This window comes from Nansenia antarctica (assembly GCF_963989245.1).
Source record: "Nansenia antarctica genome assembly, chromosome: 2".
In the NCBI taxonomy this organism is placed as follows: Eukaryota; Metazoa; Chordata; class Actinopteri; order Argentiniformes; family Microstomatidae; genus Nansenia; species Nansenia antarctica.
The window spans coordinates 52,034,952-52,050,049 of record NC_137675.1 but is presented as its reverse complement, the minus strand read 5'-3'; the positions used below and the strand labels follow the sequence as shown (position 1 = coordinate 52,050,049).

At 44.8% G+C, this 15,098-nt stretch overlaps 1 protein-coding gene across 1 annotated transcript; it reads right to left on the bottom strand.

Moving 5' to 3' along the window:
- Positions 1-2,398: 2,398 nt before the first annotated feature.
- Positions 2,399-14,783, bottom strand: LOC308150257 (NLR family CARD domain-containing protein 3-like; the record flags this gene model as incomplete). Its single annotated transcript, XM_080523108.1, has 9 exons — positions 2,399-2,922; positions 3,906-4,060; positions 4,249-4,422; positions 5,363-7,157; positions 7,529-7,751; positions 7,934-8,024; positions 8,256-8,283; positions 12,530-12,670; positions 14,738-14,783. The coding sequence occupies 9 exons, from the start codon at positions 14,781-14,783 to the stop codon at positions 2,399-2,401; spliced, it is 3,177 nt and encodes a 1,058-aa protein (XP_080379234.1).
- Between the last annotated feature and the right edge of the window lie 315 nt (positions 14,784-15,098).

The window sequence follows — 15,098 nt, the reverse complement described above, 5'->3', positions numbered from 1 at the left end:
TCCCTCAAAGAAAATTTGGGCGCACTGCGCGCGCACAACATCAACCTCCAAGGCTTGATTCTGACCCAGGAAAAACCCTGGTATGTACTGTATAACATGATAGCCATCTATGAGCAATGCACTGTATATAAGATGATGACCAAGGGTCTTTCTGCTGCTGACCAAGGGGTTGAGTTCACTTGATGAGGCCCAATTTAGTTTTAGACTCTGTAGGCTACTGTATTTGTTTATTAAGACTTAAGATATATTATCTGAATTTCTCTTGTTTTATCAAATGTTCCAATTATTTCATTTCTTGTGCTGGTTTAAAATTGCAGGAAACTAGCACAAATAATTGTGTGGGAGAGAGGGGTCGCCGCTACCAAAACGTGCACAGTTTTGGGTCGCTCCACCACCAAAAACTCTCACTCCAAACTTTTGGTGAAACTTGGCAGCCCTAAAGTGTTTCTAATTTCGACACGAACACCACGATGTGTGTGTTCAGGGATGCATGAAGCTGGGGGCAGGAGGAGAACAATATGAAACGATGGTTGGGGTAGCAGCCTATAGTTCCTGTAAGAAACTCAAACCACTTTCACCCCTGGCTCAGAGAGGAGATTCGGGTGTTTATGGAGGAGGTGGGAATGCACGAATCTGCAAGCAAGTTCAGTAATTTAGAATTCCTGATGAAACTGGCCTATCTCAGTGATGTGTTTGGAAAGCTCAACGAGCTGAATCTTCAGCTTCAAGGAAAAGACAAACACCTACCCCACCTGGCAGATAAGGTCAGCGCATTCACCAGAAAGCTGGAGGTGTGGGGCAGGCGCTCTGATGAAGGAAATACTGATCCTTTTCAGAACCTGACCACGTTTGTAGAAAGCAGTGATTGTGATGCCACCACAGTGATCCCCTGCCTGAAGCAACACATCTCTTCCCTGGGAGCATTGTTCCAGAAATACTTCCCACACAACACTGCTGAGTATGACTGGGTGGTGGATCCATTCAATGCAGCAGGTTGGTAGGCAATTTTGATGACTAAATATAACTGTGAATATTTTGTGCTGTAGGCCTATATTTTATTAATGTTGTATGTATGTTACTAACTAACTACCTGGAATGGATTGTTGTAAAATTGAATCGTGTTGTGTTTAATATGCAATTAATTACAAATAAGGTATCTCTATCCGTAGCACCTGCTGATTTCAGCTCTGCTGAAGAGGACCAACTCATCGAGCTGACCTCTGAGTCGACCCTGAGGCTGAGGTTCAATGGTCAGACACTGAGTGAATTCTGGCTTGGTGTGGAGAAGGAGTATCCACTCATAGGGCAGAGGGCTGTCGGCATCCTACTTCCCTTCGCCACATCCTATCTCTGTGAGGCTGGCTTTTCAGCTGTTGCTTCACTGAAAACAAAGTACAGATCTAGGCTCAACATTGAGCAGGACTTGAGAGTGGCAGTGTCAGGCCTGCTACCCCGTTTTGAAAAGATCTGCAGTGCCAAACAGGCTCATTGCAGCCACCAATGCTGTAATGTTATGATGTTCTTGATTGTTAGTGTTCATTTTCTTGAGAATTGTAATTGAAAAATATTGTTATTGTGTTGATTTATTATATTGTGTTATTTGTATTTGTAGGTTTTTTGTTGGGAGACAGTGTTATGTGGTTCAGTTCAATACATGTAAAATTGCCCCATGTTGTGACAGTTTTTTGGGGGTGAGGTGGTGCTCACACATTTTTTGTCCTCCCAAGGGGGGCTTGACATAAAAAGTTTGAGAACCACTGCACTAACTCAAGGTTCTATGCACATGAATAGATCTGTCGGTGTAGGCTAGATAGAAATACCATGTAGCCTAATGCATAGAGATGAGTCCTGAAAAAAGAACATAAAATAAGCATACAATATAAAGAGACAGTGGGGGGGGGGGGGGGGGAATCCTGGGTGGGAAACACAAAATCTGACCAACTCTTAAATAATAGAGCTGAAAAAGTATTTACACAAGATCGACACAGTGCAGCTGAAACATCAGACCTGAAAAAGGGCGTCGTAAGCTGGTGTGTCAGATAACATGAGATCCCAGTAGCATCGAAGTCCCTATAGATAGATAAAGTTACACGAAACATTTTAATTCAAATTCAACATTCTTGTGTAAATTCAACGTTATCTTGTGTAAATACTTTTCCAGCTCTATTAGTACCCCCTAAGCACTGCACATAACCCCCTACACACTAGACACGGGGGAGAGGGAACATCTGTACATCCAACATCTCAGGGAAAACACACCGCTGTCCAAGTGCATGTGTGTAGGCTTGATCTTAGTGGAAAATCACAACCTTTGAGTTTGAGTGTATGAAGCTTGATGTGAATGTAAAACTACACCATGACATCATGTGTGAGCCTTAGGTGTTCAGTGTGATCTCCCTTAGACTAGTTTACACAGGGTCACTGAGCCCCAAAACCCTGGGTAGAGGGGCTCAGTGAATGTGGAGTGGAATGTGTGCAGGAGGGTTAGTGTGTCAGAGGAGACCCTGTAGAAGGACAGAGTGCCGGCCAGCCAGTCCATATACACTCCTACTCTGTGGGAGTCAGAGGAGGGGGAAGGTATGACAGTTCTCTTATGGTTGTGCCAGGCACTGTAACGGTTAGAGGTGTCAGAGCATTCCAGACTCCAGGACTTGTCATTGTATCCCAACACACAGTCATTACCCCCTCCTCTCCTGCTGATTCCTTTATATGTCATTCCTATATTAGAATCTCCCCTCCACTCTACCTCCCAGTAACAGCACCAAGTCAGACCTTCTCTACACAGCACCTGTGGCCAGCCCTCAAATCTCTCTGGGTGATCAGGATACGGCTGCCTTCCTCCCTTTGTCACATTTCTGTTCTCCTCAGACAGAGAGAGGCTTCTGTTCGCTGTGTTTGGGTCCAGTGTGAGCTCACAGGCATCTGAATGAGAGGGCCAAAATAATCATCAAATCAATACAATTGGATAAATTACAATATTCACATTGTGATCTTGTTAAGCCCAGTTCACATCTATGCAACGCAACACGACGGGTCAGTTTTAGAACGTTTAGACCGTCGCAGAGAAAAAACTTGGCAACTACTTGCGAATGACGGGTGGTGAGACAGATGAGACAGATGGGTCGTGAGACAGATGGGTGGTGAGACAGATGGGTGGTGAGACAGATGGGTGGTGATGATGAGACAGATAGGTGGTGAGACAGATGAGACAGATAGGTGGTGAGACAGGTGGGTGGTGAGACAGATGGGTGGCGAGACAGATGAGACAGATGGGTGGTGACACAGATGGGTGATGAGACGCAACGAGACACAGACGACACAAACAACGGTTTCCATAACAACAAAATAAGTTGTGTTTATCCTGCAAGATGGCTGACAGCGACAGTGACTTCCCTGATTGGCTGAAGAGAAATATCAGACATTCCATAAAATCTGGACGTTCTACTGAGATTTGACATGTCAAATCGCTGGCGATTCCTTGTGACTGCGAGTTCTGTCGCATTGCGTCGCATAGATGTGAACTGGGCTTTATATGGTAACATCATGTTTTTCACTAAATATTACTTATTAATTTAAAATATTTTACAAGGGATAGAACTAATTCACATTTACTAATATTTTAGATTTACAAATGAATACAATACTGGTGCTCTGTTTGAACTCAGCTGTACCCTGATTATTGAGTAATATCACAGTCCTGTTCTCTACAGTGTTGGAGACTTACATTTGATCAGCCCAGGTTTGAACCAGCACCCTCCACCAGGGTCCACACTATATCAACCACAGAAGAACATACAGTGGTTGGATGACACACTCACAATCATGTGGGAAATAGATACTGTGCATTAATCTCATAGATGCGTCCAGCCACATATTCAGCCTTTACCTGAGTGTCTGTAGTTTACAGAGTGGATCTTTCTGTACAGCAAAGAGCAGCGCCAGTCCTGAGTCTCCAGGGTGATTGTAGCTGAGGTCCAGCTCTCTCAGGTGGGAGGGGTTAGACCTCAGAGCTGAAGCCAGAGAAGCACAGCTTTCCTCTGGGACTCCACAGAATGACAACCTGGGGAAATAGTGTGACTCCATCTGTTATCAAGAATCTGATTGTTCCTCTCTAATGTACATCTTTACAGCTGTAAATCCCCTGAATTCAGCAGTTGAAAGGCTAGACACATTGTATTTAAGTGAAGAACAACTAGTGCATCATAATGACCCCAAAAACTCATGCTTCTACACCCCAAAAGACCTCACCTCAATGTCTGTAGTTTACAGTGTGGACTCCCCAGTCCAGCAGAGAGCAGCTTTCCCCCCCCGTCACGTAGATAATTATTACTGAGGTCCAGCTCTCTCAGGTGGCAGGAGTCTGAGCTGAGAGCTGAGGCCAACGCTTCACAGCATCTCTCTGTGAGGTGAGATCCATTCAGCCTCAATGAGGAATACAAAGAAATATATTTAGCCAAACGATCACTGTGATGCAAGAATTCATTAGTGAGAGTTATAGTTGCTCTCAACAGGGAAGCAAGCAACCATGGATACATTTGAAGTCACTGGATTTCTACGTCTGGTATAATGTATTTGGTAGCTATTGGTTCAGTGCAGCATTGTGTAGCCCCATGTGCTGAGCTAAGGCCAGGTGGGTCAGGATTTGAGGAGGGCAAACATATTCAGAGTGCAGACAGAGCAGCCCCCCCATTCCACCATACTTAATGTCAGACAAAAAGTCTTCATTTGAGCTGTGGTGTGAGTATCCGGGGTACCGCGAGTGGAATGCGATAGTCATTACGTTAAAAATAAAGCAAATGTCAGGAATGGATTCCTCCAAATAAGTGTTTAGTACTCCAACTATAACTGTCTCTTTCTCGCTCATTATTGAGAGTTGAGACACAAAGAGACTGAAAATGATGGAGCAAGTCACATACTTGTGTGTCAATAAAACATTAAAGATAATATAACTCAATTTCTTCTGTTTAATCTGTAAATCATAATAAGTGATCATAAAGTCACTTGCTTATTGCATGAATTATGTATTGTTTGTTGTGTGTACTATGATATAAATTATACATTTGTGTGTCAATAAAGTATAAATGAAAAGGAGCCAATCAAGGAATGTGTTGTTTGACCAAGTACACAATAGTAATACGTTTTAGATAATCATTAAATTATTTTCAGTGATCAAAATCTCCAAAAGATCATTTTGTTTTTCACACCAAGTATTGTTTGTTAGGCTTTGTTATGAAGTTGTTGTTGTTTGTTGTATTTTTCATCAAGCGGCCTACTCACTAATTACTATTGTACAATGCATTTTCATAACCCTGAAATCGTCCTAATTCACTAATTAATAGAGTCATTCTGTCCATCTACTTACAGTGCTGTCTTAGAGGCTGTGAGCACTGGCAGTAGCCTCAGAAGACCCTCCTCTGATCTGGAGTATTTCTTCAGGTCAAACACATCCAGCTCCTCTTCTGAAGTCAGCAACACAAAGACCAGAGCTGACCAATGTGCAGGTGAGAGTGAGGCTTCTGAGAGACGTCCTGAGCTCAGGAAGCTTTGGATCTCCTCCACTAGAGAATGGTCATTCAGCTTATTCAGACAGTGGAACAGATTGATGCACCTCTCTGGAGAGGGATTCTCCCTGATCTTCTTCTTGATGTACGTGACTGTTTCCTCATTGGTCTGTGAGCTGCTTCCTGTCTGTGTCAGAAGGCCTCGTAGGAGATTCTGATTGGACTCCAGTGAGAGGCCCAGGATGAAGCGCAGGAACAGGTCCAGGTGTCCATTCTCACTCTGTAAGGCCTTGTTCACTGCGCTCTTGTGTAAGTCGACTAGAGGTTTGCGTCTGGGTGATGACCATAGATTAAACTGTGAGGATTTCTGTTTGACCAGTGAATTCTTATTGCTGTCGTTGAATGTGAGGAACACATATAAAGCAGCTAGAAACTCCTGGATGCTCAGATGCACAAAGCTGAACACGTTGTGCAGCCCACACTCCTCTCTGAAGATCTGAGTGCACACTCCAGAGTACACTGAGGCTTCTCTGACGTCAATGCCACACTCTCTCAGGTCTTCCTCATAGAAGATCAGATTGCCCTTTTCCAGCTGTTTGAAGGCCAGTTTTCCCAGTGACATAATTAGCGCTTTATCCCAGTGTGGATCTCTGTCATTGTCTCCAAGGTACTTCACATTCCTCTGTTTGGTCTGAAACACCAGGAAGTGTGTGTACATCTGTGTCAGAGTCTTGGGCATCTCTCCTCTCTCTGCTCCACCCAACAGTCTCTCCAGAACATCAGCTGAGAGCCAACAGAACACTGGTATGTGGCACATGATGTGGAGGCTCCTTGATGACTTCATGTGTGTGTTGATTCTGCTGACCAGGTTCTCATCACTGATTCTCTTCCTGAAGTACTCCTCCTTCTGTGGGTCGTTGAACCCTCGTACCTCTGTCACCCGGTCAACACACTCAGGAGGGATCTGATTGGCTGCTGCAGGACGGGAGGTTATCCAGAGGAGAGCAGAGGGAAGCAGATTCCCCTTGATGAGGTTTGTCAGCAGCACGTCCACTGAGGTTGACTCTGTGGCATCACAACATGTCTCGTTGTTCTGGAAGTCTAGAGGAAGTCGACACTCATCCAGACCATCAAAGATGAACAGAACTTTATACTTGTCAAAGTTGAAGGTTCCTGATTCTTTTATTTCAATGAAGAAATGACCAAGAAGTTCATTCAAACTGCATTTCTTGTCTTTCATTAAATTCAGCTCCCGAAAAGGAAGTGGAAATATGAACTGGACATCCTGATTGGCGTCTCCTTCAGCCCAGCCCGTAATGACCTTCTGAGTAGAGACTGTTTTTCCAATACCAGCGACTCCCTTTGTCAGCACACTTCTGCTTGGTTTGTCTTGTCCAGGTAAAGGCTTGAAGATGTCGGTGCATTTGATTAGTGTCTCCTGCGTTGCTGGTCTCCTGGATGCTGTCTCAATCTGTCTGACCTCATGTTCGTTATTGACCTCTCCACTTCCTCCCTCTGTGATGTAGACCTCTGTGTAGACCTTATCGAGAAGTATTGGCTTGCCTTGCTCAGCTATTCCCTCAAACACACACTGAAACCTCTTCTTCAGGGTGGACTTCATGTGGAGTTCATGTTGGCACACCACAGCGAGCTCATCTGAATGACAAAACAATTAACAAAGTATTCGTGGCACACTTTACATTAAGTTGACCCAATACCTGCAGTAACTGTTATTACATTGTTTAAATACATTGGTTTAATCAACAAGTTGTTATATAGTAATTAATTACATAGTATGTCGTGTAGTTGAATGATATAGGAAACTGTCCAACCCTTTGCAATTATACGCAAACAACCAATAGTTCCTGCTATAATTACAGAGATACTAAGTTATAGAGGCAACACAATATAAAGATTGACCAAATAGGGATATACAGTACGTAGTAATTACAGTTAGTGGTGTTTATATTTCCAATAATATTTTAGCCCAGTAACACTTCTCTGTGAAAACATATGAGGTCTCTTACGTTTCTCCAGTGTGTCAGCGAGCTCCTTCTGGTTCATGTTCCTCAGGACGTGCAGAGTGATCTTCAGAGCCCCCTCTCTGGCACTGCTCTCCTGCTTCTCTTCTTCTACATCTTCCTCTTCCTCCCCGTGACTCTCAAGGCACTCTGGGTGGTCTTGAGAAATAAGCCTCTTGAACCTCTTCAGCTGATTTCTCACTAAAGTGATGACATTGTCTTCAAGCAACTGAAACATTTAGATAAAAAAGATGTGAGATAGTTAATAATAGGTAAACCTTTACACCCAGTAGAGAGACTGAATACAAACATCACATCACTTGACTTTGGTATGCAATTGAATCAAGAAATAAATCACTTTTGTATGTATTACTTAGCCATGTTCCATGTCATACTTTCTCTTTAGCTCACCCTGAATATGGAGGCCAGTTCACTTTGACTCTGGACAGACTGACCACTGGGAATCTCTGACTCTGGTCTCTCCACCTTGTCACTGGGGATTCTGGGTAAAAACAAAAAAATAAGCAGATGTATTTATCCAGAGAAGTGTGAATGAGGCCTAGTTTCCCAAATAGAAGTTAAGAGTGTATACCACTACTGAATGTTATTGGCAGCCTCATAGACCACTATGGTGATTAAACCTCGAACTTTGATCAGAAGGAGGAGGTCTTTCTCTGGAGGTTATTGGATGATCCATAGACCGGTCACTCTTCATGGACACACAGCTGGGTACAGGTGAGGCTGGTCTCTCCTGCTGAACCCTGTCAAACACAAAGACACCAACATTCCCACATGTTTAACAGAAGATAATGGAAGTCACATGTTCATATGAGTGTGTCTGTGTGTCGTCAGGATATTGAAAAAAGGTTATTAAATCAAATCAAATCAAATCAAATTTTATTTGTATAGCGCATTTCTTACAAGATGCAACTCAATGCGCTTCACACAATGAAAATGTTCAGTCAATCAGTCAATCAATCAATCAATACTGACAGAGCCGCGAGCAGGCAAAAGTAAAAAACCTGTATACTATGTAGCCAGGAAAAATTCCCTTGCAGCCCTCTACCAATAGAGCGACTACTAGCCAGTTTGCTTACCAGTACCCAGCGGTCCCCCAGTGGAGGCCAAGGACCACCGGCACAAAGCAAGCAAGCAAGGGCAAAAACCTGTACACCATGTATCCAGGAAAAATTCCTTGCATATTATCGGCGTACACACTGTCCATAAATTTAGTGTTGTATTTGCATCGTTCTGCATCCAGTATGGTCACAGGTCCTGCCAAAAGAGAAACTTAAGCACAGTTATGATGCAACAACACAATAGAGACAATAAAGATGACAGCAATACAACCTGATGGTGGTCCTGGTACACCCTTGTACCGGTTCCAGTACTGCTCTAGGTGCTATTTGGAGCTGACAGTGCCTCATCAGCACCCGGGTCCATTTTCCTGTCAACACAAATCTCAAAACACGAGTATGGTGTAATGGCCTAGTGATCCTAGTTCTATAATGCCCAATGTCTCCCTTAGTATCAAAAGGCGACATTGAATAAGTAGGTTTTGAGGTCACGCTTAAAAATGTCCTGAGTTTTAGACAACCTCAGGCCCTCAGGTAGGGTGTTCCACAATCTAGGAGCATATATGCTAAAAGCTGATCCTCCAAATCTCTTTGTCCTAGCCTCTGGCACTATTAAAAGTTCCGTGCCACTAGACCGTAGGGGTCTAGCTGGTGTGTATCTTATGAGCATGTCCACCATGTAATTGGGTGCATCACAGTGAAGTGATTTATAAACTAGTAAAAGGATCTTAAAGTCTATTCTATGACTGACAGGGAGCCAGTGTAGTGATCTCAAGACAGGTGTGATGTGCGCTCTCCGTTTGGTCCTAGTAAGGACACGAGCAGCAGCATTTTGAACCATTTGTAGTCTATTTATCATTTTTTTGGGGAGACCTGTCAGGAGAGCATTACAGTAATCTAGCCTACTAGTAACAAACGCATGCATTAATTTTTCAGTGTCTGCCTGGGAGAGAAATGATTGTACCTTAGTGATGTTTCTTAGATGGTAGAAGGATGTTTTAATAGTGTTATTAATATGAGTTTCAAAATTTAGATCTGGGTCAATTATGACACCAAGATTCCTGGCCTGACACTTAGTGTTAAGAGCTAGTGTTTTCAAGTGTGCAGATAATTTCTCTCTCCCAGTTTTCTCGCCAATGATCAATACCTCTGTTTTTTCTTGATTGAGTTGGAGAAAGTTTTGTGTCATCCAAATATTAATATCGGCAATACAGTCTATCAGGTGGTCGATCATCTTGTAGTCGTTGGGAGTTACTGAGATATAAAGCTGAGTGTCGTCAGCATAGCTGTGGTAGTTAACGCTATGCTTCTTGATAACAGAACTGAGGGGTAGCATGTATAGGCTAAAAAGCAACGGTCCTAAAATGGACCCCTGGGGAACTCCACAGGTTGTGCTATAATTTTTTGACTTATGGTCACCAAGGGCTACAAAGTAGTCTCGGTCAGCCAGGTAAGTGCTGAACCAGTTTAAGACCGGACCTGAGAGGCCAACCCAGTTTTCAAGTCTCTCAATAAGTATGGAGTGGTCTACCGTATCAAAGGCTGCACTTAAGTCTAAGAGTACAAGAATCGAGAGTTTTTTCGAGTCTGCATTTATCCTAAGGTCATTAGTTACCTTAAGCAAAGCGGTTTCTGTGCTGTGGTATGATCGGAAACCTGACTGAAGTGGGTCATACCTATTATTTAGGACTAAGAATTCATGAAGCTGTCTATACGCTGCCTTTTCTAAAATGTTGCTTAGAAAAGTGAGATTGGATATTGGTCTACAGTTTTTTGGATCAGAAGGATCTAGGTTACTTTTCTTCAGGGTGGGTCTAACCAGGACAGTTTTAAGCGCCGCTGGAAATATCCCTTTAAGTAGGGAGTGATTTACAATGCCTAGTATGTCATCAGACACAGATTCAAAAATGTCCTTAAAAAAGGTGGTAGGAATAGGGTCAAGAGGACACGTAGATGGTTTAAGCTGTGACACAATTTTACCTAATGTTTCCGTACTAATCATGGTGAACATGCTCATAGTCATGTTCTGTGGTGGCGGATCTGTGGTGCTACACAAACCTAGTCTTTCCTGAGTAATACACATTCTAATATTTGTTATCTTATCCCTGAAGTGGGCTGCAAATTCCTCGCATTTGGTGACAGAGGCTGCGCCGTCTAGAGTTCTAGGAGCAGGGTTTACAAGGCAATCAATTGTCGAAAACAAGACCCTGGGGTTATTCTTGTTTGTAGATATTATCTTTGAGAAGTGATTTTTTCTAGCATTTCGCATTTTCAAGTTAAAGGCAGATAGATGTTCTTTAAAAATATTCTGATCAATCTGTAATTTGCTCTTTCTCCATCTGCGCTCAGCTTTCCTACATGTTCTCTTTAGGAGATTTATTTCACTGTTTCGCCATGGTGCTCTCCTCTTGGCTCCAACCTTTTTTAGTTTGGTAGGTGCCAGGGAGTCTAGGGCCATTTTTACTTTATTGTTAAAGGTAATTACTAAGTCGTTTTCACATAACGTGGGAGTTGTGTGAATACTGTTCATTAAAGCTTTGAAATGTTCAGCCACTGCAGGGGTAAGATAACGTTTTTTAACAACACGTTCAGCATTGCTTTCAGCTTTACGTGTTACAATGGTAAAGAAAATACAGAAATGGTCAGAGAGGGCCAGGTACCTGATATTGAGACCTCAAGACCCTTTGTAATCACAAGATCAAGGGTATGGCCATGATTGTGAGTGGGTTCATTGACATGTTGGACAAAATCCATAGATTCCAAGAGGTCAATAAATTCCCTAGCCCTCAAGTCAGCCTCATTATCAACATGAAAGTTAAAATCACCAGTGATAATAATCCTATCATAGTTGGGATGGATAATGGATAGGAACTCAGAGAAGTCAGGTAGGAAGGTAGGGGCTGGTTTCGGCGGCCTGTATACAGTTACCGTAAGAATAGGTGGTTGGCATGCCATAACTGTGGCATGATATTCAAAGGAGGAGAATATATCAAAGGATATGCTCCTGCAGTTTAGGTTATTTGAAGCTATGGTAGCTGTTCCTCCCCCCTTTTTTCCATTTCTGATTGATTGGAAAAAACTGTAGTTGGGGGGAGATGCCTCAATAAGGGCTGCTGCTCCATTTGTATCTAGCCAGGTTTCTGTGAGTAGCATACAGTCGAGTTTTCTATCACAAATGAGCTCATTTATGATAAATGTTTTTTTGTTTGATAGGGACCTGATATTCAAAATTGCCATGGAGATGTCATTTTGACACTGGGACTGACTCGAGGGCATACTTAATGAAATGGGTAATACATTTCCCAAATTTGCGCCATGTATTGCCTTATTTGTGGTGGAGGGAGTCCGATGGGAGACAATAGTCTGGATGGCATGTTTGGTGTTAGAGGAATGGATCGGACTCATCCCACATCAGCGTTGACAGGGCACCGGCCAGGTCCAGGGCTGGACAGCGAGGTCCATGGACATCGACAGCAGGCGGGCACCATACCTGTTTGGGTGAAACCTATCTCTCGCAAACAGCTCATTACGGTTAAAGAACGTGGTGAAATTGTCTATAAATGGGATTTGCGTATGACAGCAGTATCCCTGTAGCCAAAGGTGAAGACTTCGAATTCTTGCCGGACCATGGACGAGCCTATTACAAGCACAGAGGGGGGGGGGGGGGGGGGAGAAGAGCGGGTGCGGGGGGGTACGAACTGTAGTCTCCTCTGCTGGCGGCGTGATGGACCTGTAGGGGGCCCAGGGTGGGAGAGGGGGAGAGAGAGAGGGAGGGCGTGTGGTCTCTGGGGCGGGGGCGGGGCCAGGCGTGTGGTCTCTGGGGCGGGGGTGGGGCCAGGCGTGTGGTCTCTAGGGGCGGGGGCGGGGCCAGGCGTGTGGTCTCTAGGGGCGGGGGCGGGGCCAGGCGTGTGGTCTCTGGGGGTGGGGGTGCAGGCCCTGGCTCTCTTCGGCTTCGGTGTGGACTGGTGGCTCTGCAGCGCCTCGAAGCTGTTCCGCAGCAGGAGGGCCTCATGGGGGTTGGTGCCAGAGGAGTCGTTGGTACGACTCCTCTTCCTGACGGTGGTCCAAGTCCCTGGTGATGTAGGGACAGTGTGAGTTACACCTGGGATTGGGCTTACAGGTGGAGGCTTTGATGTTGATGTTGTGGTTTGTGTGCTTTCTATGTCTGTAATTATTGTTTTATGTAATGTGTCATAAAGTGAACTAAGATACGACTCCCCTTGTCTGATCTGGTGTAGATTCGAGATTCGTCCCTTCATCTCCTCAACCTGGTAGCTAAGCTCCAGGCAGCGCCGACAGGCCATGAAAGAGAAAAGTGGTGTTATTTGCAGAGAGAGAGAAAAACAATTTGATTATGATCAATCAGTATTTCAGAGATATGTGATATAAAAGTATATAAGGTTCTAGTAGGGGTAGTGGTGGTCTAGTAGGGGTAGTGGTGGTCTAGTAGGGGTAGTGTTGGTCTAGTGGGGGTAGTGGTGGTCTAGTAGGGGTAGTGGTGGTCTAGTAGGGGTAGTGTTGGTCTAGTAGGGGTAGTGGTGGTCTAGTAGGGGTAGTGTTGGTCTAGTGGGGGTAGTGGTGGTCTAGTAGGGGTAGTGGTGGTCTAGTAGGCGTAGTGGTGGTCTAGTAGAGGTAGTGGTGGTCTAGTAGGGGTAGTGGTGGTCTAGTAGGGGTAGTGTTGGTCTAGTAGGGGTAGTGGTGGTCTAGTAGGGGTAGTGTTGGTCTAGTAGAGGTAGTGGTGGTCTAGTAGGGGTAGTGGTGGTCTAGTAGAGGTAGTGGTGGTCTAGTAGGGGTAGTGGTGGTCTAGTAGGGGTAGTGGTGGTCTAGTAGGGGTAGTGGTGGTCTAGTAGAGGTAGTGGTGGTCTAGTGGGGGTAGTGGTGGTCTAGTGGGGGTAGTGGTGGTCTAGTAGAGGGGTAGTGGTGGTCTAGTAGGGGTAGTGGTGGTCTAGTAGGGGTAGTGGTGGTCTAGTAGGGGTAGTGGTGGTCTAGTAGAGGGGTAGTGGTGGTCTAGTAGGGGTAGTGGTGGTCTAGTAGAGGTAGTGGTGGTCTAGTAGGGGTAGTGGTGGTCTAGTAGAGGTAGTGGTGGTCTAGTAGGGGTAGTGGTGGTCTAGTAGGGGTAGTGTTGGTCTAGTAGGGGTAGTGATGGTCTAGTAGGGGTAGTGGTGGTCTAGTAGAGGTAGTGGTGGTCTAGTGGGGGTAGTGGTGGTCTAGTAGGGGTAGTGGTGGTCTAGTAGGGGTAGTGGTGGTCTAGTGGGGGTAGTGGTGGTCTAGTAGGGGTAGTGGTGGTCTAGTAGGGGTAGTGGTGGTCTAGTGGGGGTAGTGGTGGTCTAGTAGGGGTAGTGGTGGTCTAGTAGGGGTAGTGGTGGTCTAGTAGGGGTAGTGGTGGTCTAGTGGGGGTAGTTAGTAGTTCGGGGAGGTATCCCGATAGAAAAAAGCCCGTTTAAAAAGTGTAAAGGTGGCTAGCTGGTTAGCCGCGGTAGCTAACTAATAACGCTGGTAATCCCGACTCAGCCTCCCGGCGTCGGATTCGGCGGAGCGAGGTCCCGATGTTATATAGGATAGGAAAGCTATTTATTTACAAAAAATGCTTTCTCAATAGAGTTTGGTATAGATAGCAGTTTTTAAGATTCTAGCGCTGTCGAGCTGCAGCAGCAAAAACAAACACTCGTCGTAACCCGGAAACGGAATATTAAAGTTAAACATAGTTCTTGGGTCAGATTAATATTTCTTAAAAATAACATTGATGTAGCCATTCCAATTAATATATCTGTATTGTAGCTTTTAGGTGTTTAGTGGCCATCTCCCTCCAGGATCCACTCTCCTCCTCCGTGGACAAGCCTTCTAGGGAGAGTTGCAACACAGTCTGTTGCTACAGTACGCATTGAACTACAGTATATATACATTACTACGTCTAACATTTGAAATTCTGCCTTTAATGATAAATATTTGCTGAGCTCATAGAGCTGAAGATGGTGTGATTATAAGCTGTACAATAAATTATTGTTGCATTGTGTGCCTTACTCCCATAACCCCCTCATTGATAGTAGAACCTGAGTTCATTATAGTTAACTGAGGACCTCATGAAACAAACAGGTGGCCTAGTCTCAGTTAGTTCATCACATCCCCATGTTGCACTTACCCTTGTTTAGTAGCGACGGTTCCTTGTCTGAATTGTCTGGGCTCATTGTAATGCACGGAATGGAATCGGGTTCCATTGATACCACGTGTTTGAGCCCGTCCTCTGATTTCTGCCTCCACCAACCTTCCCTGGTTCACACTGATAAATAGACATGAAGTGAAACAGAGTAGGGGTTGGGGCGAGCTCTACCCCGACAGTACCTGCTGTGAGCCGTAGGTCCAGCCCTGCCTGATCCTGCCCCTGGACCACACGTTGTGGTCGTTCTCAGCCAGCAGGTCCACCACAGCCTCCTGGGTAGGGATCAGTGTGATGTGACCCACATCTACGGGGGCGGGCCTGTACCCGCTCGGCTGTTCGTACC